Source organism: Oncorhynchus mykiss, chromosome 19 (genome assembly GCF_057628025.1).
Source record: "Oncorhynchus mykiss isolate SJ-2025 chromosome 19, ASM5762802v1, whole genome shotgun sequence".
In the NCBI taxonomy this organism is placed as follows: domain Eukaryota; kingdom Metazoa; phylum Chordata; class Actinopteri; order Salmoniformes; family Salmonidae; genus Oncorhynchus; species Oncorhynchus mykiss.
The window spans coordinates 37,261,608-37,283,457 of record NC_143040.1 but is presented as its reverse complement, the minus strand read 5'-3'; the positions used below and the strand labels follow the sequence as shown (position 1 = coordinate 37,283,457).

Here is a 21,850-nt window from a genome sequence, read left to right as displayed (position 1 = left end):
TCCCTCCATCAGTGCTCAGGCTGTCCTCAATAGGCTGAGAGAGGCTGGACTGAGGGTTTGTAGGCCTGTTGTAAGGCAGGTCCTCACCAGTCATCACTGGCAACAACGTCGCCTATGGGCACAAACCCACCATTTCTGGACCAGACAGGACTGGCAAAAAGTGCTCTTCACTGGCGAGTCGCGGTTTTGTCTCACCAGGGGTGATGGTCGGATTCACGTTTATCGTCGAAGGAATGAGCGTTACACCGAGGCCTGAACTCTGGAGCGGTATCGATTTGGAGGTGGAGGGTCCGTCATGGTCTGGGGCGGTGTGTCACAGCATCATCGAACTGAGCTTGTTGTCATTGCAGGCAATCTCAACGCTGTGCGTTACAGGCAAGACATCCTCCTCCCTCATTTGGTACCCTTCCTGCAGGCTCATCCTGACATGACCCTCTATCTAGCATGACAATGCCACCAGCCATACTGCTCATTCTGTGCGTGTTTTCCTGCAAGACAGGAATGTCAGTGTTCTGCCATGGCCAGCGAAGAGCCCGGATCTCAATCCCATTGAGCACGTCTGGGACCTGTTGGATCGGAGGGTGAGGGCTAGGGCCATTCCCCCCAGAAATGTCCGGGAACTTGCAGGTGCCTTGGTGAAAGAGTGGGGTAACATTAACATCTCACAGCAAGAACTGCCAAATCTGGTGCAGTCCATAAGGAGGAGATGCACTGCAGTACTTAATGCAGCTGGTGGCCACACCAGATACTGACTGTTTCTTTTGATTTTGACCAGTGAGAGGACATTTGTGTTTTTGCTGAGTTTACATGTATCACAATCATTGCAAGTAAAACCTTCTTTATCCTCTTTATCCCTCCTTTCTTCAGTCCTGTCAGCTATTCATCAACGTGCTGGTAGAGTCTCCCTCCATCGACTACCACACATCCCTTGCCCAGAATGCATTGCAGGTGTGCCTGACGCACTCCGAGCTCCAGAACGAGATGTACTGTCAGCTGATCAAGCAGACCAACCGACGCACGCCACACAACTACTCCCTCACTCAGGTATGTTAGAGACCGGAACCCCTTTCCACTACTCAGCATGGCTGGCATGGTTACACATCCACTAAGTGTCGAAAAGCACTATCTGGTAAGCATATATCAGAGTTAGCACAGTTTGGTTCTGGTGAGCAGATCTTCCTGTCACTTGTTAAATGTTATGCTTGGTTGCTTTAGTGTTGTATGAGCTGTTGTGAATAGTGTGTTCTCCTCTCCTCAGTGCTGGCAGCTGTTGTCTGTGTGTGTGGCTCTCTTTCTGCCTCAGCAACACTTCCTGTGGTACCTCAGACAGTATCTGCAGCGTCATGCAGACCCCAGGTATACACAGCGATGCACGAACACACACACACACAAACCAATCGATTAATGATAATCCACTGTCAAAGATAATCCAACTACAGAATAGTATGATCATTGTGTGTGTGTGTGTGTGTGTGTGTGTGTGTGTGTGTGTGTGTGTGTGTGTGTGTGTGTGTGTGTGTGTGTGTGTGTGTGTGTGTGTGTGTGTGTGTGTGTGTGTGTGTGTGTGTGTGTGTGTGCGCGCGTGCGTGCGTGTGTGTGTGTGTGTAGGAGTGAGGTGGGGAAGTATGCAGTGTACTGCCAGAGGTCTGTGGAGCGTACCCTACAGAACGGGGAGCGAGAGGCCAAACCGTCACGTATGGAGATCCTGTCCATCTTACTCAGGAATCCCTACCACCACTCACTACCCTTCAGCATCCCTGTCCACTTTATGAACAACACCTACCAGGTAACCCACTAAACACAGACACACAGCCAACTAGCACGCAAACAATCAAACACCTACCAAGTCAGAAAGATGGAGAGGCACACACAAAAAGTTGGCAAAGTGCAGACCACTGGACAATAAACTATGAAAAAGCACACGTTCTGTTACACCCAATCATTTAAGAAGTCACACTCTCCTCTCCCGCCCTCTAGGTTGTAGGCTTCGATGGCTCCACTACGGTAGACGAGTTCCTGAGCACCCTGACCCAGAGGGTGGGCATGAGGAAACCACACCTGTCTGGCTTCGCCCTCTTCACTGACGACCCCTCAGGGAAAGACCTGGAGCACTGCCTACAGCCCAGCGTCAAGGTCAGTGTGGACTAACATACTCTGATTATATACCTGCACATACATTGTGGCAGTTGTTTTAATACCACACAATCAAAACTTTTAGTGCCCGCAACTAAGTATAAGGCGGTAAACAGACGGGTAGACTGGAATCAGAACAGGGAACAGGGAATAATGTACAAGAGAGCAGGGTCTGCCCGTAGAGATAGATAGAGGACTCATCTTTTTATCGGTGCCGTTATAGCATTTGTGACAGCATGGGCAGCGCCATTGAGGATATCTCCATTGTAAAGTAGTCAATTGTCTTCTTCGTTGGCTGATTGCGCCCAACTCGTAGGAATCCCCACCCACGTGACTACTTTAAAATGGTGGAAGCACTCAATTTTCAACGTCCATATTATAACAGGTTTTATCCACAGTGAGTCCTGTATCTATGTCAATGGGTCTGCCTGGTCAGTTTGCACGGTCAGGAAAACTCCTGGCTCCAAAGTAGAAGACAATGAACTAATTGATCTTTTAACTCTCACCTCTGCCAACAGATCTGTGATGTCATCTCCAAGTGGGAACAGGCCCTGAAAGAGCTGCATCCTGGGAAATATGAGGGGACACGCATCGTCCGTCTGACATACAAGAGCAGGTAGGCTTTGCCTTGTTTTAGTTCCTTGATGTGTTTCATTGTTGAGCTGAGGAAACCCAAAATGGATGACGAGGTGCAGACCAGCGGATGTTAGATTCAGATTTTTACGAATAACGTATCACTCAGTGCCACACACATCATGCGTTAACCATTGTGATGTCTGTTGTGTAGGTTGTGTTTCCGGGCCCAGGCTAAAGGGGAAATGGACCGTGAGCGCCTCCTGCTGGCTTACCAGGTGAATGACGAGGTCCACCAGGGACACTTCCCCGTCAACAAGGAGTTGGCTCTGGAAGTTGCTGCTCTCATGGCTCAGGTTGGTAGTGCTTTGGTAAGGAGAGGGGCATTATGGGAACTGAAGCACATCACGCCAAAGGTTAAAAAAAAAAAATGTATGGTCTAATACGATTGACTTCAAATGTGTTTTTATTACAAATCACACCCTCTCCCCAGGTAGAGCATGGTGACCTGGACCGTCCGGCTTCCTTCTCCCCCAGCAGTAGCTCCTCTCCTCAGCCTAAAGCCCAACAGATCTCCCCTAGCTGCAACTCTCCTCAGCCCAAAACCCAACAGATCCTCGTACAGGCCCTGGAGCGCTTCTACCCCAAACGCTACAAACAGGACTGCAGCATGGACCAATTCAGGTAATACGCCCATACGCACGACCAGCTCAGGTGATGCATTACCCTCACACACAGATGAAGTAAGACACAGGCTTCTACCCCAAAAACGCTACTAACAGGACTGCAGCATGGGTCAACTCGGGCAATACTGGCCACGTGCACGCATTATACTCAGATAAAGATGCCTATACAGACACAGACAAGACTAATTATTTCTTCAACTCCCCTCAGAGACCTATCAGAGCGCCTGGCCACTAAATGGTCAGTTCTGCGTGGCTGCAGTGCCTCAGAGTGTGTCAGAATCTACTTGACCGTCGCTAGGAAGTGGCCGTTGTTCGGTGCCAAGCTCTTCAGTGCTAAGGTACGTGGGGATGCAAGTAGACTGAACAACCTCTACCGCGTTCCTGAACGTGTATTCTACTGCAAGGGTCCAGCATAGTGTATCTGTACTGTATGTTTCCAGCTTTTGCTGAATCTGTGCCTCCAGTGACGTGGAAGGTCTCTCTATAATCAAATAATTGTTTCTGTCCTCTTTCCTCTTTTTGGAAGGCCAAGTGTTTCAGTATTTACCCAGATAATAGCCCATTCCTATTGAAACCGTTAGTAGCACCGATATACATGTAGCAGGTACCGGTGTATCAAGTCTGACACCGACAGGCTCCTGAACAGCTTCTATCCCCAAGCCATAAATCTGCTAAATAGCTAACAGATTTTCATCAAATCAAATTGTATTAGTCACATTGCGTGCCAGTACAGCGGGTGTAGACCTTACAGTGAAATGCTTACTTACGAGCCCCTAACCAACAATGCAGTTTAAAAAAATACGGATAAGAATAAGTAATAAAATTGACAAGTAATTAAAGAGCAGCAGTAAAATAACAATAGCGAGACTATATACGGGGGGTACCGGTCAATGTGCGGGGGCACCGGTTAGTTGAAGTAATATGTACATGTAGTTAGATTTATTAAAGTGACTATGCATAGATGATAACAACAGAGAGTAGCAGCAGTGTAAAAGAGGGGGGGGGGGAGCAAATAGTCTGGGTAGCCATTTGATTAGATGTTAGAAGCTGTTTAGAAGCCTCTTGGACCTAGACTTGGCGCTCCGGTACCGCTTGCTGTGCGGTAGCAGAGAGAACAGTCTATGATTAGGGTGGCTGGAGTCTTTGACAATTTATAGTGCCTTCCTCTGACACTGCCTGGTAGGTCCTGGATGGCAGGAAGCTTGGCCCCAGTGATGTACTGGGCCGTATGCACTACCCTCTGTCTGAGTTGACCCTTGTACTTTATTCTCTATGCATACTCACAGGACTCACACACCATGACACTCCAACACACACATAACATGCACACACATTTATACTGACTCTACACACATACAATCATAGTTTACGCTGCTGCTACCCGTGCTACTACACCTGCATTGCTTGCTGTTTGGGGTTTTAGGCTGGGTTTCTGTACAGCACTTTGAGATATCAGCTGATGTACGAAGGGCTATATAAAACACATTTGATTTGATTTGATTTTATCATATAGCCTGATGTCACGCCCTGACCATAGCGAGCCCTCGGTTCTCTATGGTGTTTAGGTCAGGGCGGCAGGGTAGCCTAGTGGTTAGAGTGTTGGACTAGTAGCCGGAAGATTGCAAGTTCAAACCCCCGAGCTGACGAGGTACAAATCTGTCGTTCTGCCCCTGAACAGGCAGTTAACCCACTGTTCCTAGGCCGTCATTGAAAATAAGAATTTGTTCTTAACTGACTTGCCTGGAAAAATAAAGGTAAAAAAATTCAAATAAAGAGCGTGACTAGGGGGGGTCATTTATTTTCTATGCAGCTGGTTTGTATGGTTCCCAATTAGAGGCAGCTGGTAATCGTTGCCTCTAATTGGGGATCATATTTAGGAAGCCCTTTCTCCCACCTGCTTTGTGGGATATTGTTTTTGAGTGAGTGCATGTAGCATTACGTTTGTTCACGGTCTGTGTTTGTTTATTGTTTAGTTTAGAAGTTTCAGTTTAAATAAATATGTGGAACTCAAATCCCGCTGCGCCTTGGTCCGTCTTTCCATACGATCCTGATGCCTAGTCACCTTACATACAGTATCTACCGCTATCACTCCAGTATCCCTTCACATTGTAAATATGGTACTGGAACTGACCTTGTATATACAAAGGTATTCGGACACCCCTTCAAGTTAGTAGATTCGACTATTTCAGCCATACCCGTTGCTGATAGGTGTATAAAATCGAGCACACAGCCATGCAATCTCCATAGACAAACATTGGCAGTAGAAGTGCTCAGTGACTTTCAACATGGCACTTTCATAGGATGCCACCTTTCCAACAAGTCAGTTAGTAGAATTTCTGCCCCGGCCAACTGTAAGTGCAGTTATTGTGAAGTGGAAACGTGTAGGAACCGTCTAGAAGTGGATACGGCTAACTGCTCAGCTGCAAAGTGGTAGGCCACATAAGCTCACAGAACAGGACCGCAGAGTGCTGAAGCGCGTTGCGCGTTAAAATCGTCTGTCCTCCGTTGCAACACTCACTACCAAGTTCCAAACGGCCTCTGGGAGGAACGTCAGCACAACAACTGTTTGTTGGGAGTTTCACAAACCTAAGATCACTATGCCCAATGCCAAACATTGGCTGGAGTGGTATAAAGCTCGCCACCATTGGACTCTGGAGTGGTGGAAAAGCGTTTTCTGGAATGATGAATCACACTTCACCATCTGGCTGTCAAATCTGGGTTTGGCGGATGCCAGGAGAACGCTACCTGCCCCAACGTCAACTGTAAAGTTTGGTGGAGGAGGAATAATGGTCTAATAATTGGCCCCTTAGTTCCAGTGAAGTGAAGTCTTAACGCTACATCATGCAAAGACATTCTAGACGATTCTGTGTTTCCAATTCCCTTGAGCCAGGCCTAAAGGCCCAACATCAGTGCCCGACCTCACTAATGCTCCTGTGGCTGAATGGAAGCAAGACCCCGCAGCAATGTTCCAACATCTAGTGGAAAAGCCTTCCAAGAAGAGTGGAGGCTGTTATAGCAGCAAAGGGGAGACCAACTTCATTTGAATGGCCATGATTTTTGGAACGAGATGTTCGATGAGCAGGTGTCCACATACTTTTGGTCACGTTGTGTAGCTTCTCACTTTCTCTGTTCTATCTTATGTTATTTTTAGTGCTACATTGATATTGATTACTGCATTGTTGGGTTTTAGATGGCAAGAAAAGGCATTTCACTGTACTTGTGCACGTGACATTAAAAAAAAACTTTAGGCTTGAGCTACTGTCTCTGTATACCATCTGCGCCTCTCCTCCGTCTCTGTCTGCAGCCTATACCTCCCTCGTCTGTGGAGCAGTCCCAGGTTTGGCTAGCCGTCAATGAGGATGGACTGTGTGTGCTTGACTATACCATGGTAAGTGTGTGTTTATCTACATGTTTATATGTCTGCTTCCTTAGCTCATTTACCATAGAGTAAGTGATTATTAACTGTAATCCAACCATGTGGCATTACTGGTACTAAAAGTGGCCACAAGGGGGGGCGTGTTTCGTTGCTTCAGTACCCACAGCCAGTGGTCAGAGGACCACCATCAGAAGAAATCTCTTGAACAGATAATGACATCATATTTCAACCATTAATTTACCTTCATTACACTTTTTTTTTTTAAAGACAACAACCTTTTAGAATCCAACCAAAAGTTTTATGCTTTTGGTATTCTCTAATTCCTTTTTTAATCGGGCACAATCTTAGTTTATATTCAGAGCACTTAAGGTTTGGGGTTTCTCTTCTCTCTTTACCAGTCTGCCTGTTGCCAGACCACAGGGGCAGAAGCTTGTTGATCTACTGGTCTGGAATGATTTTCTACTGCAGCGTTTGAAACACCAGATCCCCACAGGGAAACAGAAACTGCTGGCCTACAATTTTACCAGACATGGGTTCAATTCAAATACTATTTGAAAGCATTTGAAATACTTAAGCTGGGCTTGATTAACCTGGCCTGGGTTTATAAAACCAATGAAAAGGACCCGAAAGTGCAAATCCCACCCATCTGGTTCTCAAGGCAGTTTAGAGAAAAGGGCCAAAGTATTTGAAAGATTTCAAATAGTATATGAAACCAGATCTGGGTCTACCCAGAGATCAAAATGCTGACTGAGATATAAACAACGTTAAACTTAAAACACTATAATTATCTTAGCCATATTCCTGTGTCATTTCTGGTTTGGCGTCCTTTCATGCTCCAATACATTTACTAGTTCTTAGGGAGAAAATAAGGAAAATACACAATAAAGTATTAGAAATGATGTCTGGCTGCTTCATTGGTTCATGCTCAATTTGCCTGTTGAGAAAACAATAACAAGAAACCTGGCCTGTACCAGGAAGAGAGATGAGACAGATTACTGAAAGGAAAATTCCACTCAAAAACTATCTTTTGGTACTTGTTTCATTAGTCCACTGTTGATACAGTCCCAAAATGTTTTGCATGTCAGCAATCAACTTTCAAAATACAGAAAGTGTCACAGTATGATGAGTTTTGCATCATCATTTTGGGACAGTATCAACAGTGGACTAATTAAACAAATACCAAAATATTGTTTTTGAGTGGTATTTTCCTTTAAGGGCTTTTTACACTACTGAACCGAACAAGCCAAACGTGAAAAGATCAGAGTCATCAAAGTCAAAAGAGTACAATTTGTTTTCCTATTCACATACATACAGTGCCAGTCAAAAGTTTGGACACACCATATTTCAAGGGTCTTTATTTTATTTAGACTATTTTCTACATTGTAGAATTATAGTGAAGACATCAAATGCCAAGAGTTTGCAAAGCTGTCATCAAGGCAAAGGGTGGCTACTTTGAAGAATCTAAAACATATGTTGATTTGTTTAACACTTTAATGGTAACTACATGATTCCATATGTGCTATGTCATAGTTTTGATGTCCTGGAATGAGTAGCTGTGTACCAAACTTTTGACTGGTACTGTATTTAAACAACTGAAATAAATCATCCATTCCTTTACAGCACCTTCTGGTCATGTACTCCTACCAATCAGTGATCACCTTTGGCGGTTGCCGTGACGACCTGATGGTGGTAGTGAGCCAGACCAAAGAGCAGGGTGGAGGGAAGAAGAGTGTGGAGAAACTGGTCTTCGCTATGGCTAAACCCAAGGTAAAGATACCTAGTCGTCTCTATTGCTAAACCCAAGGTTTATTTCACATGTCTGGGAATACAGATATGCATCTGTTGGTCACATATACCTTAACAAAAAGTAGGTGAGTAAATCAGAAAACCAGTCAGTATCTGGTGTGACCACCTCATGCAGCATTGATCAGGCTGTTGATTGTGGCCTGTGGAATGTCCCACTCTTCTTCAATGGCTGTGCGAAGTTGCTGAATATTGGCGGGAACTAGAACACGCTGTCGATCCAGAGCATTCCAATCATGCTCAATGGGTGACATTTCTGGTGAGTATGCAGGCTATGGAAGAATTAGTTAGTGGTTTGTATTCATGTATGCCAAGGAAGACAGGCTTCCCCCCAAAATGTACCAAATAATTCATCTTTCGTCTCCCTGTGGTTCATAATTTTCCTTAAATTATCATGATTCTGAATGTATCTCACTTGAGAAAGCATCCGAGTGAGCAAAACAGCGCCCCTCTGTTTCTATATGTGTAGGCCATCTATCTGATGCTGTCTGGTAATAATGAGTATGATGTTGTTGCCACCCGTTGCATTGAATGCAAAGGGAAGCCAGCGAGCATTTGGGATCCCTTGACAAAAAAAGTGAAAAATAATACCCAATCAGCGTTGAGTTAAACTGAGCGAGCTCAACTGTGAATGATCCTGGCCCACCTGGTTTAGGGAAGCCATCTTGGATTTGGCGTAACTCCTATCAAATTGCATTGAGAGCATACGTCATGGACAGAAACAAATTGAACTGTTGCATCTCGTTGTGTTGTTGTCCTCCAGTGGCTAGCTAGCTTGGTAAAAGTGGCACTTACCTATATTAGCCATGGATGGAGATAGGGATTTGGATTAATTATCCATACTGGCCAATGATTATAATGGTAATTCTGATCCAATCATAAATTCATATATTGTGCCCTGGCCTGAGAGGATGGAAGTTCAATATGTAGCTAGATGTAGAAGGCAAATGCTAACTAGCTAATGTTGCCCATGAAAGGAAGTTAGGCTAGCGACCAAACATTTTTGCCAGGTAGCCTTCGACAACAAAAAAATAAAAGTGTGTGTCCTTGTTTTCCATGAAAACATACATGAAATGAGTTGCAAAATGAATAGGAAAGTCAAGACGTTGACAAGGTTATAAATAATGATTTTTTTAGTTTAAATAATAATTGTGTCCTTCAAACTTTGCTTGTGTCAAAGAATTCTCCATTTGCAGCAATTACAGCCTTGCAGACCTTTGGCATTCTTGTTGTCAATTTGTTGAGGCAATCTGAAGAGATTTCACCCCAAGTTTCCTGAAGCACCTCCCACAAGTTGGATTGGCTTGATAGGCACTTCTTAGGTACCATAAAGGTCAGGCTGCTCCCACAACAGCTCAATAGGGTTGAGATCAGGTGACTGCTGGCCACTCCATTATAGACAGAATACCAGCTGACTGCTTCGACCCTAAATAGTTATTGCATAGTTTGGAGCTGTGCTTTGGGTCATTGTCCTGTTGTAGGAGGAAATTGGCTCTAATTAAGCGCCGTCCACAGTGTATGGCATGGCGTTGCAAAATGGCGTGATAGCCTTCCTTCTTCAAGATCCCTTTTACCCTGTACAAATCTCCAACTTTACCACCACCAAAGCACCCCCAGACCATCACATTGCCTCCACCATGCTTGACAGATCTTTTCATTTTTTTCTGCCCGTCTCACAAATGTTCTTCTTTGTGATCCGAACACCTCAAACTTAGATTCGTCTGTCCATAACACTTTTTTCCAATCTTCCTCTGTCCAGTTTCTGTGTTCTTTTGCCCATCTTAATCATGTATTTTTATTGGCCAGTCTGAGATATGGCTTTTTCTTTGCAACTCTGCCTAGAAGGCCAGCATCCCGGAGTCGCCTCTTCACTGTTGACGTTGAGACTGGTGTTTTGCGAGTACTATTTAATGAAGCTGCCAGTTGAGGACTTGTGAGGCGTCTGTTTCTCAAACTAGACAATGTACTTGTCCTCATGCTCAGTTGTGCACCGGGGCCGCCCACTCCTTTTTCTATTCTGGTTAGAGGCCGTTTACGCTGTTCTGTGAAGGGAGTAGTACACAGCGTGTTACGATATCTTCAGTTTCTTTGCAATTTCTCGCATGAAATAGCCTTCATTTCAAGAACAAGAATAGACTGACGAGTTTCAGAAGAAAATCTTTGTTTCTGGACATTTTGAGCCTGTAATCGAATCCAAAAATGCTGATGCTCCAGATACTCAACTAGTCTAAAAAAAGGCCAGGTGTATTGCTTTTTAATCAGTACAACAGTTTTCAGCTGTGCTAACATAATTGCAAAAGGGTTTTCTAATGATCAATTAGCCTTTTAAAATTATAAACTTAGATTAGCTAACACAATGTGCCATTGGAGCACAGGAGTGATGGTTGCTGATAATGTGCCTCTGTACGCCTATGTAGATATTCCATAAAAAATCAGGCGTTTCCAGCTACAATAGTAATTTACAACATTAACAATGTCTACACTGTATTTCTGATCAACTTGATGTTATTTTAATGGACACATTTTTTTTGCTTTTCTTTCAAAAACAAGGACATTTCTAAGTTTCCCCCAACTTTTGAACGGTAGTGTATATCACGGTCGCAAGGCATATGAATTAACAGGTTATAGAGCAAACAATGCAATTATCACAACACATAGGTTATAATATGGCATTTTTTCTGGGTTGGCTTCCCCAGTGATTTTACCCATGTGCCGCTACTGGAACCGGGACATTTTCAGTTTCCAGGAATTGTGTACAGGTAGGTCTTTTGCGACAAGGTGCCGTGCATCATCACGCTGAAACATGAGGTGATGGCGACGTATGAATGGCACGACAATGGGCCTCAGGATCTCGTCGCGGTATCTCTGCGCATTCAAATTGCCATCCAATAAAATACAATAGTGTTCGTGGTCCGTAGCTTATGCCTGCCCATACTAAAGCCACCCCGCCACCATGGGGCACATTTTAGATTGGCCTTTTATTGTCCCCAGCACAAGGTGCACCTGTGTAATGATCATGCTGTTTAATCAGGTTCTTGATATGCCACACCAGTCAGGTGGACGGATTTTCTTGGCAAAGGACAAATACACAATTTGTGCACAACATTTGAGAGAAGTAAGCTTTTTGTGCATATGGAACATTTCTGGGATATTTTATTTCAGCTCATGAAACATGGGACCAACACTTTACCTGTTGCGTTTATATTAATGTTCAGTGTATTTCTATAGGTAAGACTGACAGTAGGTTTGGCTTTACCTCTGGCCAAGTGAAAGTGGTCAGTGAAAACGATTAGTGGATAATTATCGTCATGGACCACAACAGCTCTGCCAACTTTCAGTCAGTCAATAGGATCTTACCGTGCAGAAAGCCATTGTGAAAAGTGGGAGGTGAGCTCCTGCTATGTTGCGCGGTCCACAAGCAGCAACCAGAGGGTCATGGGTTCAATTCCCACAGGGATCACGTCACTATACCTTAAATAGCTTTGGATAAAATCTCATATTACGTGATATAATAGCAAGGTTACCCTCCACTGCCTTGGGCAGATGTAGAAAGCAGGTTGATCCTCGATTTTATTTCATCTGTTCTGCCTCAGAGGAGCCAACGGGAGCGATTCAAAGAAACACAAATAAATGACCAGTGCACTGAAATCATCTTTAAAAGGTGATTTTGGTTTGAGCCATCAGTTGTTAATCTGTGTTGGGTTGATGCCTGGCCTAAGCATACAGTAGAGTCAATTTACTACTGTAGGACGTGCTAATAAGGCCCTGCTGTATTCGTGACAGGTTGCTCAATATCAAGTAATTTCTATGGTTTTCTCATTGGCTTTAAACTGAACTTCTAAATGTGAGCATATGGGCATCCAAGCTCCCTTGGATCAAATGAAATTCAATAACTCTGTCTTCTCCTCTCCCCTCCCGCCTTCTCCTTCTGTCCTCGGCTCTCTCCTCCTCTCTCTCCCCTGCACGGTCTCCTCCTGTCCTCCCTCCCTCTTCTCTCCTCCCAGATCCTGGAGTTGACTCTGTTAATGGCCAGCTATATTAACTACTGGACCCCCATCCTCCCTGGGGCCCAGAACCAGTCCCCAGGACCCTGCTCCCCTCTGGGGCCCCGTGGAGCTGGGGCTGAGGCCAGGAAGATGTGGGACGTGGATAGCAGACACTTTCCCTCCATGACCTACACAACCAAAGGACCCACTCTACTGTGAATACAGAAACAACAATCAACCCCCTGTTCCAGTGCATCTCTGGGAAAACATGGTCATGTTCCTTAGCCAATGAATGGAAGAAAACTGACTGAAACAAGGAGGATCTATACCTGGACATGTCAAATAAGAAATGCTCATTTTTGTTTTCCCATTTCAAACGGTTTTGCGACAGTGTACCCTACTGAACATGATCCAGGACTGAGAAACTACAGGGTATTGTGGGAGTTGTGGTACAGAAGATATTTAGCTCCACATACATTACGTTACACCTGAAAATGGCCATTGTTTTATTTTGCCCTCATTCCCTCTGGCCAGGAGTGGATTCTGTTGCATATACACGTGACATTTATTTTTAACCATGATGAATGGGAGATCGTCGTTTGTGGAAGGGGACCATAGATAAAAGGGGTAATAGTTGGTCGGGAGAAGTGGGAGAGGATATTGTTTGTGGTTCATATGAAGATGTCGCTCTTCGAATGTCTGTGTTTTAGTCTTTAGATTGTTGTGTTTATTCCTGTAACAAGAGTGTTCACCTCTGCTTAATTTACAAAAATATGCTCACGTTTGCGGACTATTTGAAAAACAATTGAGCCTTGAAAAATGAGATTTACAGTGTGGGATCAGTATAAAGGACCAACACACACAACTTGTTGACCTTGGTAGTCTGGCCATTAGCTATACAATGAGAAATAATAAGCTTCTCCCTCCTCATTTAAACCTGAACTCTCCCACACCCCCACCCTTGTCTGTTCCAGAGAGTGTATGCCAAATGGCACCCTATTCCCTTTATAGTCCACTACATGCAACGCATCCACTGTCTTTTGTTAAAGGGAAAAAAGCTGTTTTTTTTTTAAAAGAGGAAAATACTGTTGATTTCTTCTGGCTCTTTGCTTACCTAATATGGATTGGACTAACGTTATTTAACATTAAACCAGTACAGAATAATTATAATATTCAAGAAATCAAATTGTACTTGATTTTTTTTCATCAAAGAATTGAACAAAATGTCTGACTTTTATAGAAAACACCAGGCCAGGGCCTGAGGAGGAACCATCAAAGCTCTATAACGTATAATACAAGTGATGATTGTACCATTTTGACCAAGCAATGTTTTTAGAACCGTTTTGACCACATAATGGTTATCAATATATTTTTTAAAGATTATAGTGAAGAATAGAAATAGAGATGGAATACAATGTGTGATGTGTCTGTGAGATGTATGAACTCATTGGGTGGCATGTTCCTACTGAAGAAGCAGCAGCTGTTCTTCCTGGGGTCCACACAAAACGTAGAACGTGACATAATACAGAACACTAATGGACAGGAACAGCAACACAAATTTAAACGAACAACGCTACGGCAATACAATGGAAGGTCATGAGAACACAGCCAGGTAGGACGGATTACATGGAGAGGTCCAGCCACATACGACTGGTACGATTACAGATATTCAAATGTTATTAGTGACTTGAATTGTTTTGGATCAAACCACTTGTTTTTTGTATTTATTTCATTTTCGGTATTTGTGGCTTTTTTTTGTATGCTGTAAATTATGTTTGGCAGAACGGTTAGGTTTTCAACTGAAACATTCAAAACTGACAATGACTTTGTGTGTCTAAAGTAGCTGAATAGTTTAACTTGACAGTTTTACACTGTATGAATGCAGTATGATTTGCGAATTAGGGATGTTAAGTCAATGAAACAAGATTTCTATACGATGTGCTTAGCTGTTATTGAGATCCTGTGTTTAAAATCAAATAAACCGTACAATCTACACAACTGTTTTGTGTGATACATTTTCAATTCCACTTTCAAGGGACATTGAGCCCCATAATTATTTCTCAATGTGGGAAATAATCCTACATTTTTAGCCTAATTGGAAAATATGTGGACGTTGAAAGTGCTTAAATCCAGTATGATGGAATTTGGCATGGCTTTGACCTAGGAAACATTACGAAAGACTTGAAACATACTGGCGAATACAATACGCTTGTTCTTATCTTGTTTTGTTGTTTTTTTACACCCAAACTATCCACATACATTGGCAAATGTGCCAGTGTGATGTACAGTAGGCTATGCATTGTGCATATATGTTGACGTAGGTGGGGTTTGGTAGCTAGGGTGGTAGTTGCTCTGATTTGCTTCATCCAAACAGGTCAAAGTGGTAATGATGTTTTGCTGCCAACAGCATTGCTACAAATCGTTCTCTTTTTATTGAGTGATTTCTCAAAACCTCATGTTTTTGTAGTTACTCTAATATGACCAAAAATTATAGTAATTACTGGACACTGCCAACTTAGGAAAAAGACAATTGTTTGTCATTGTTTTTGCTTTCTGTTGAAGAGGATGGACGCATAGTTTGTTGTAGGTTTGGCCATTCCGTAACGTTGCTTTTGTGTTTGTCTCTATTTTAGCCTTTATGATTTTAAATAGCAGTGTTTTGCTTTAGGCCCTATGGGGGAAATTCAGACCAAAGTTACGCATGTATAAATGGAACTGTTCCCCTTTTTCTGCACTTTTCTCCCTATGCGTTTCTGACCTTCAACCTATGCACGGGGGTAAATGTCAACAAGGCAAAGAGACATGCCAAATGTTTTAATCATAGGCCCCAACTGTTTCCTTAAATGTGTAGGCTATCAGTAGCGGACTTATGTAATAAGCATTTATATATAACTTTTCATTTAGTTTTTGTTCCCTTCCCTGCATTAGTATCATTCCATTACATTCTTTGATTCAGCCAACCTTTATTTATTTCCCCTGTAAAACGCTGTCACGTCCTTGTGGTTTTGGCTGAGGGTCAAGTAATAGTGGATACTAGGCCAAATACAAATCATAGTAAAAAAACAAATGTGGACATGTAGGTTTAATAAATCATTATGGAGCTCATTATGGAGCTCATTATGGCGCTCAAACCTGAACTTGACGCATGGCACAGGACTTGGCATTTGCCATCACACAGTTCCATGATCAGTGCAGGCAATTAGAGTATATTTATTATATCGTACCATTGCATACTATTCTCCATAGTATAAATATAGTGTAGGCTACATTACTTCCAATGTTACCATTGATGAACTGAACGTGGCAACTTTCAGAATGAATCAAAGCAACTTTTTGGGGTTTGTGCGTAAAAGCTAATTTTTTTTCCAGTAGGATCGGTGATTTTTCCCTAAGCATAAATAATGTGTAATAATGTGTACATGTGTTTTCATGGCTATCTTTCTGTGTTCTGAGCGCTTTCTCCATAGTCTACATTTTAGTCTTGTGCCAATCAAATTAATTAAACTAATTAAAGGTACAACATATTTAAAGGAATTACTTGGAAGAAATTAACAGAAAAACTAATTGAACAAAAACTCCCTGATTAAATTGGTAGGCTACCCAGTGGGTGTGTTTTCTGGGGTTTAATTAAATGTATTCAGAGAAGGTTTTCCCATCTCCACAGAGGAACTCTGTAGCTCTGTCAGAGTGACCATTGGATTCTTGGTCACCTCCTTGACCAAGGCCCTTCTCCCTCAATTGCTCAGTTTGGCTGGGCAGCCAGCTCTAGGAAGAGTCTTGGTGGTTCCAAACTTCTTCCATTTAAGAATGATGGAGGCCACTGTGTTCTTGGGGACCTTCAATGCTGCAGAAATGTTTTGGTACCTGTTACAGGAATTAAATTCCTTTATGTTTTATTTAACCAATTCAATTAAACACTCTGCCCACTCCTAAGAATTTGTAAGACCCTTATTTGCATAAAATGGACAGAGACCAGTCTCAAAATCAATCAGTAGCGTTTATTCTCGAGAGTACTGAACACGATACAGTTTACCACAGGTTATAAACTGAAAATGATGTCATTAGTTTTCAAACTGTCCCGTCTCTTCTCCACTCTGGTACAATGGCAGTATAGTTCTCAAGCCTTCCTACATCGACTCCCACCAGTATAGATCATTTATGACTGAGCCAAGGTCTTCCTGTGTAGATAAGCATTCTAGCCAGTTCATTCGTTTCTACCAAGGAACAGACAGTCATTGTTCTAATTCTTGATTATAATTACACACATTATATTCAGTACTAGGATTAAAATAAAATTCATACATCTATACAGTAACATAATAGTATTCTGATTAGTCAGTCCTGATTGAAATGTATACATGATTAGTCATTATTGATTTTTAAAAAATCCCTTAACAGTACCCTTCCCCAGATCTGTGCCTCAACACAATCCTGTCTCTGAGCTCTACGGACAATTTCTTTGACCTCATGGCTTGGTTTTTGCTCTGACATGCAACTGTCAACTGTGGGACCTTATATAGACAGGTGTGTGCCATTCCAAATCATGTCCAATCATTGAATTTACCACAGGTTGAATCCATTCAAGTTTAGAAACATCTCAAGGATGATCAATGGAAATAGGATGCAGCCCAAGTCTCATAGCAAAGGGTCTGAATACTTATGTAAAAAAGGTATTTCTGTTTTTATTTTTAATAAATTAGCAATAATTCTAAAAAACTGTTTTCACTTTATAATTATAGGGTACGGTGTGTAGAATTATAAGGGAAAACAATAATTTAATCCATTTTAGAATAAGGCTGTAACGTGGAAAAAGTTAAGGGGTCTGAATAATTTCCGAATGCTCTGCACATGTGTATTTAATACACAGCCCAAAACAAATACTTTTATTTGAATATTTAAATGGTTATAAAAACCAAATGTATTATTATTTATCTATTTCACCTTTATTTAACCAGGTAGGTGTCACGCCCTGGCCTTAGTTATCTTTGTTTTCTTTATTATTTTGCTTAGGTCAGGGTGTGAGATGGGGGTTTTATGTGTTTTGTCTTGTCCAGGGGTTTGTATGTTTATGGGGCTGTTTCCTGTCTAGGCAAATTGTATGTCTATGGTTGCCTAGATTGGTTCTCAATGAGAGGCAGCTGTCTATCGTTGTCTCTGATTGGGAACCATATTTAGGCAGCCATATTCTTTGGGTATTTTGTGGGTGATTGTTTCCTGTGTCAGTGTTTGTGCCACACGGGACTGTTTCGGGTTTTCACGGTTCTTGTTTTGTAGTTGTGTTCATGTTGAGTTTTCCTATTAAAACCATGGACACTTACCACGCTGCATTTTGGTCCGATCCTTGTTTCACCTCTTCAGAGGAGGAAATCAGCCGTGACAGTAGGCCAGTTGAGAACAAGTTTTAATTTACAACTGCGACCTAGCCAAGATAAAGCAAAGCAGTGAGACAAAAAACAACACATAGTTACACACATGGGATAAACAAACGTACAGTCAATAACACAATAGAAAGTCTGTATACAGTGTGTGCAAATGAAGTAAGGAGGTAAGGCAATAAATTGGCCAATAGTGGCGGAGTTATTACAATTTAACAATTGACACTGGAGTGAAAGATGTGCAGATGAGGATGTGCAAGTAGAAATACTGGTGTGCAAAAAAAAGAGCAGAAAAAAACTTAAAACAAATATAGGGATGAGGTAGGTAGTTGGTTAGATGGGCTATTTACAGATGGGCTGTGTACAGCTGCAGTGATCAGTAAGCTGCTCTGACATCCAATGCTTGAAGTTAGTGAGGGAGATATAAGTCTCCAACTTAAGTATTTTTTGCAATTTGTTCCAGTCATTGGCAGCAGAGAACTGAAAGGAAAGGCGTCCAAAGTAGGTGTTGGCTTTGGGGATGACCAGTGAGACTAAAGTATTTAGTCAGCCACCAATTGTGCAAGTTCTCCCACTTAAAAAGATGAGAGAGGCCTGTAATTTTCATCCATGACATGCAAATAACTATACTTATTTTCCACCATCATTTGCAAATATATTCATAAAAAATCCTACAATGTCATTTTCTGGATTTCATTTCTCATTTTGTCTGTCATAGTTGAAGTGTACCTATGATGAAAATTACAGGCCTCTCTCATCTTTTTAAGTGGGAGAACTTGCACAATTGGTGGCTGACTAAATACTGTTTTGCCCCACTGTATACATGTTGGAGTGCGTGCTACGGGTGGATGTTGCTATGGTGACCAGTGAGCTGAGATAATGCAGAGCTTTACCTAGCAAATACTTATAGATGACCTGGAGCCAAGGGGTTTGGCGACGAATATGTAGCGAGGACCAGACAACGAGAGCATACAGGTCGCAGTGGTGGGTAGTATATGGGGCTTTGGTGACAAAACGGATGGCACTGTGATAGACTGCATCCAATTTGCTGAGTAGAGTGTTGGAGGCTATTTTGTAAATGACATTGCCGAAGTCAAGGATCGGGAAGGATAGTCAGTTGTACGAGGGTATGTTTGGCAGCATGAGTGAAGGAGGCTTTGTTGTGAAATAGGAAGCCGATTCTAGATTTAATTTTGGATTGGAGATGCTTAATATGAGTCTGGAAGGAGAGTTTACAGTCTAGCCAGACACCTAGGTATTTATAGTTGTCCACATATTATAACTCCGAACCGTCCAGAGTAGTGATGCTAGGCGGGCGGGAGGGTGCGGGCAGCGATTGGTTGAAGAGCGTGCATTTAGTTTTACTAGCGTTTAAGAGCAGTTGGAGACCATGGAAGCAGTGTTGTAATGGCATTGAAGCTCGTTTGGAGGTTTGTTAACACAGTGTACAAAGAAGGGCCAGATGTATACTGAATGGTGTCGTCTGCGTAGAGGTGGATCAAAGAATCATCCGCAGCAAGAGCGACATCATTGATATATACAGAGAAAAGAGTCGGCCCGAGAATTGAACCCTGTGGCACCCCCATAGAGACTGCCAGAGTTCTGGACAACAGGCCCTCCGATTTGACACACTGAACTCTATCTGAGAAGTAGTTAGTGAACCAAGCAAGGCAGTCATTAGAGAAACCAAGGTTGTTGAGTCTGCCGATAAGAATACGGTGATTGACAGAGATCAAAGCCTTGAGCAGGTCGATGAAGACGGCTGCACAGTACTGTTTTTTATCGATGATATGGTATATTATGATATAATTTAGGACCTTGAGCGTGGCTGAGGTGCACCCGTGACCAGCTCGGAAACCGGATTGCAATGCGGAGAAGGTATGGTGGGATTCGAGATGGTCGGAGATCTGTTTGTTCACTTGGCTTTCAAAGACTTTAGAAAGGCAGGGCAGGATGGATATAGGTCTGTAACAGTTTGGGTCTAGAGTGTCTCCCCCTTTGAAGAGGGGGATGACCGCGGCTGCTTTCCAATCTTTATGAATCTCAGACGATACGAAAGAGAGGTTGAATAGACTAGTAATAGGGGTTACGACAATAGTCTACCAAATTGTAGGGTGAGTATTGGTAAAGTGGGACACTTTCTGAAAATGTAATTTCTTGAACACCTTACAGATTCAGCCCATTGTCTTAACCCCCAACATGATACCATTCTAAATAGCTTAAGAACTCTACTACACTATACAAAATATTGTCTTTTTTCAGTCAATATTGGGAAATTTGGACAACTTGATTGGCAAAAATGGGACACAATTATTTATTGTAAAGAAGGAGAAATGAGCGTATATGAGTCATTTCTATATTTCAATGATAAAATATAATAATTCGTACAAATTAAATATATATTTTTGGAAATGAGCTATTTTTGTGGAACAATAATCATTGTCATTTATTGTTAGTATTATTATTTAATTAGTATTATTAATATCATCATACTTGAATATAATTATATTATGTAGTAATTGTGTAGCCTATAAATGTATTAAATTAATTATACTGAATAAAAATCTAAACACAACATGTAAAGTGTTGGTCCCATGTTTCATGAGCTGAAATAAAAGATCCCAGAAATGTTCCATATGCACAAAAAGCTTATTTCTCTCAAATGTTGTGCACATATTGAGCATTTCTCCTTAGCCAAGAGAATCCATCTACCTGACAGATGTGGCATATCAAGAAGCTGATTAAACAGCATCATTATTACACAGGTGCACCTTGTGCTGGGGACAATTAAAGGCCACTCAAAAATGTGCAGTATTGTCACACAACACAATGCCACACATGTTTCAAGTTTTGAGGGAGTGTGCAATTTCATGCTGACTGCATGAATGTCCACCACATGCAGACCACATGTTACCACTCCAGCCCAGGACCTCAACATCTGGTTTCTTCACCTGCGAGATTGTGTGAGACCAGCCACCCAGCCAGCTGATGAAAACTGAGGAATATTTCTGTCTGTAATAAAGCCCTTTGTGGGGAAAAACTAATTCTGACTGGCTGGGCCTGGCTCCCCAGTAGGTGGGCCTATGCCGTCCCAGGCCCACCCATGGCTCCGCCCCTGCCCAGTCTTGTGAAATCCATAGATTAGTGCCAAATTAATATATTTAAATTGACTGATTTCCTTATATGAATTGTAGCTCAGTAAAATCATTGTAAATTGTTGCATGTTGCGTTTATATTTTTGTTCATTATACATTTAGGCTTATCAGCTCAACATTCTCAACATTAAACTCTAGTGGACATTTTGTTGAATGCAACCAGAAAGACCCCCTCACCCCTCAACAATTCCAATGACTGTTTTATTGTCACCCTAGTCAAATACTTCAAAATAAACGTTTTTAGTCATATACCTGTATGGTTATGAATATAGATTGCTAGGGTTTTTTTTAAAGTTGGTGAAGTCATATCTTTCTAAGTAAAATCCAGCTATGCTAGCTTTCACTATCAAGCTAGCTGATTGCAAATTTGAGGAAAATTAAATTGATCCTATTTAAAAAATGGATTTCTGTTAAGAAACATGTATTTCACAAACCTCCCCCCAAAAATTCTCCATTATTTGACAGTAACAGGGTGTCCCAGTTTGACAGTGGGCGATTGGCATACTGGTGAGAGCATTGTTTACCTCAGAAGGCTATATATCATTTTACTTACTATCATGCCGCTTGAGACGTGTGCCACGCCCACTCTGATGACGGTTTACCCATTGAACCCGTTTACAGAGAGGGGGTGATGCGAGAAGATAGTACTCCGCCCAAAATCTGTCCGCGTGAGATAGGCCCTTTTTCGGATAGAGGTCTATGGAGAGACTGTTGAATTATGTGAGGCTTATTTGATCGAATAGAAGTTTCGTAATGTTTAGGC

The 21,850-nt window shown here is 42.2% G+C and overlaps 1 protein-coding gene across 4 annotated transcripts in view; it reads left to right on the top strand.

The window, feature by feature from the left end:
- The window catches only part of plekhh1 (pleckstrin homology, MyTH4 and FERM domain containing H1), a 65,103-nt gene extending 50,553 nt beyond the window's left edge, over window positions 1-14,550 (top strand). For 2 of the 4 annotated variants that reach the window (XM_036954595.2, XM_090210938.1), the window contains exons 21-31: window positions 868-1,044; window positions 1,259-1,356; window positions 1,609-1,786; window positions 1,978-2,133; window positions 2,652-2,749; window positions 2,921-3,062; window positions 3,200-3,390; window positions 3,601-3,730; window positions 6,697-6,780; window positions 8,389-8,535; window positions 12,576-14,550. In XM_036954595.2, coding sequence (XP_036810490.2) covers window positions 868-1,044; window positions 1,259-1,356; window positions 1,609-1,786; window positions 1,978-2,133; window positions 2,652-2,749; window positions 2,921-3,062; window positions 3,200-3,390; window positions 3,601-3,730; window positions 6,697-6,780; window positions 8,389-8,535; window positions 12,576-12,776 — 1,602 coding nt within the window. In that variant the 3' untranslated portion in view covers window positions 12,777-14,550. Of the gene's footprint in view, window positions 1-867; window positions 1,045-1,258; window positions 1,357-1,608; window positions 1,787-1,977; window positions 2,134-2,651; window positions 2,750-2,920; window positions 3,063-3,199; window positions 3,391-3,600; window positions 3,731-6,282; window positions 6,417-6,696; window positions 6,781-8,388; window positions 8,536-12,575 lie in introns of those variants that run through there. The other 2 variants (XR_016488915.1, XM_090210939.1) reach the window with 2 other exon arrangements.
- The last annotated feature ends 7,300 nt before the right edge of the window (window positions 14,551-21,850 follow it).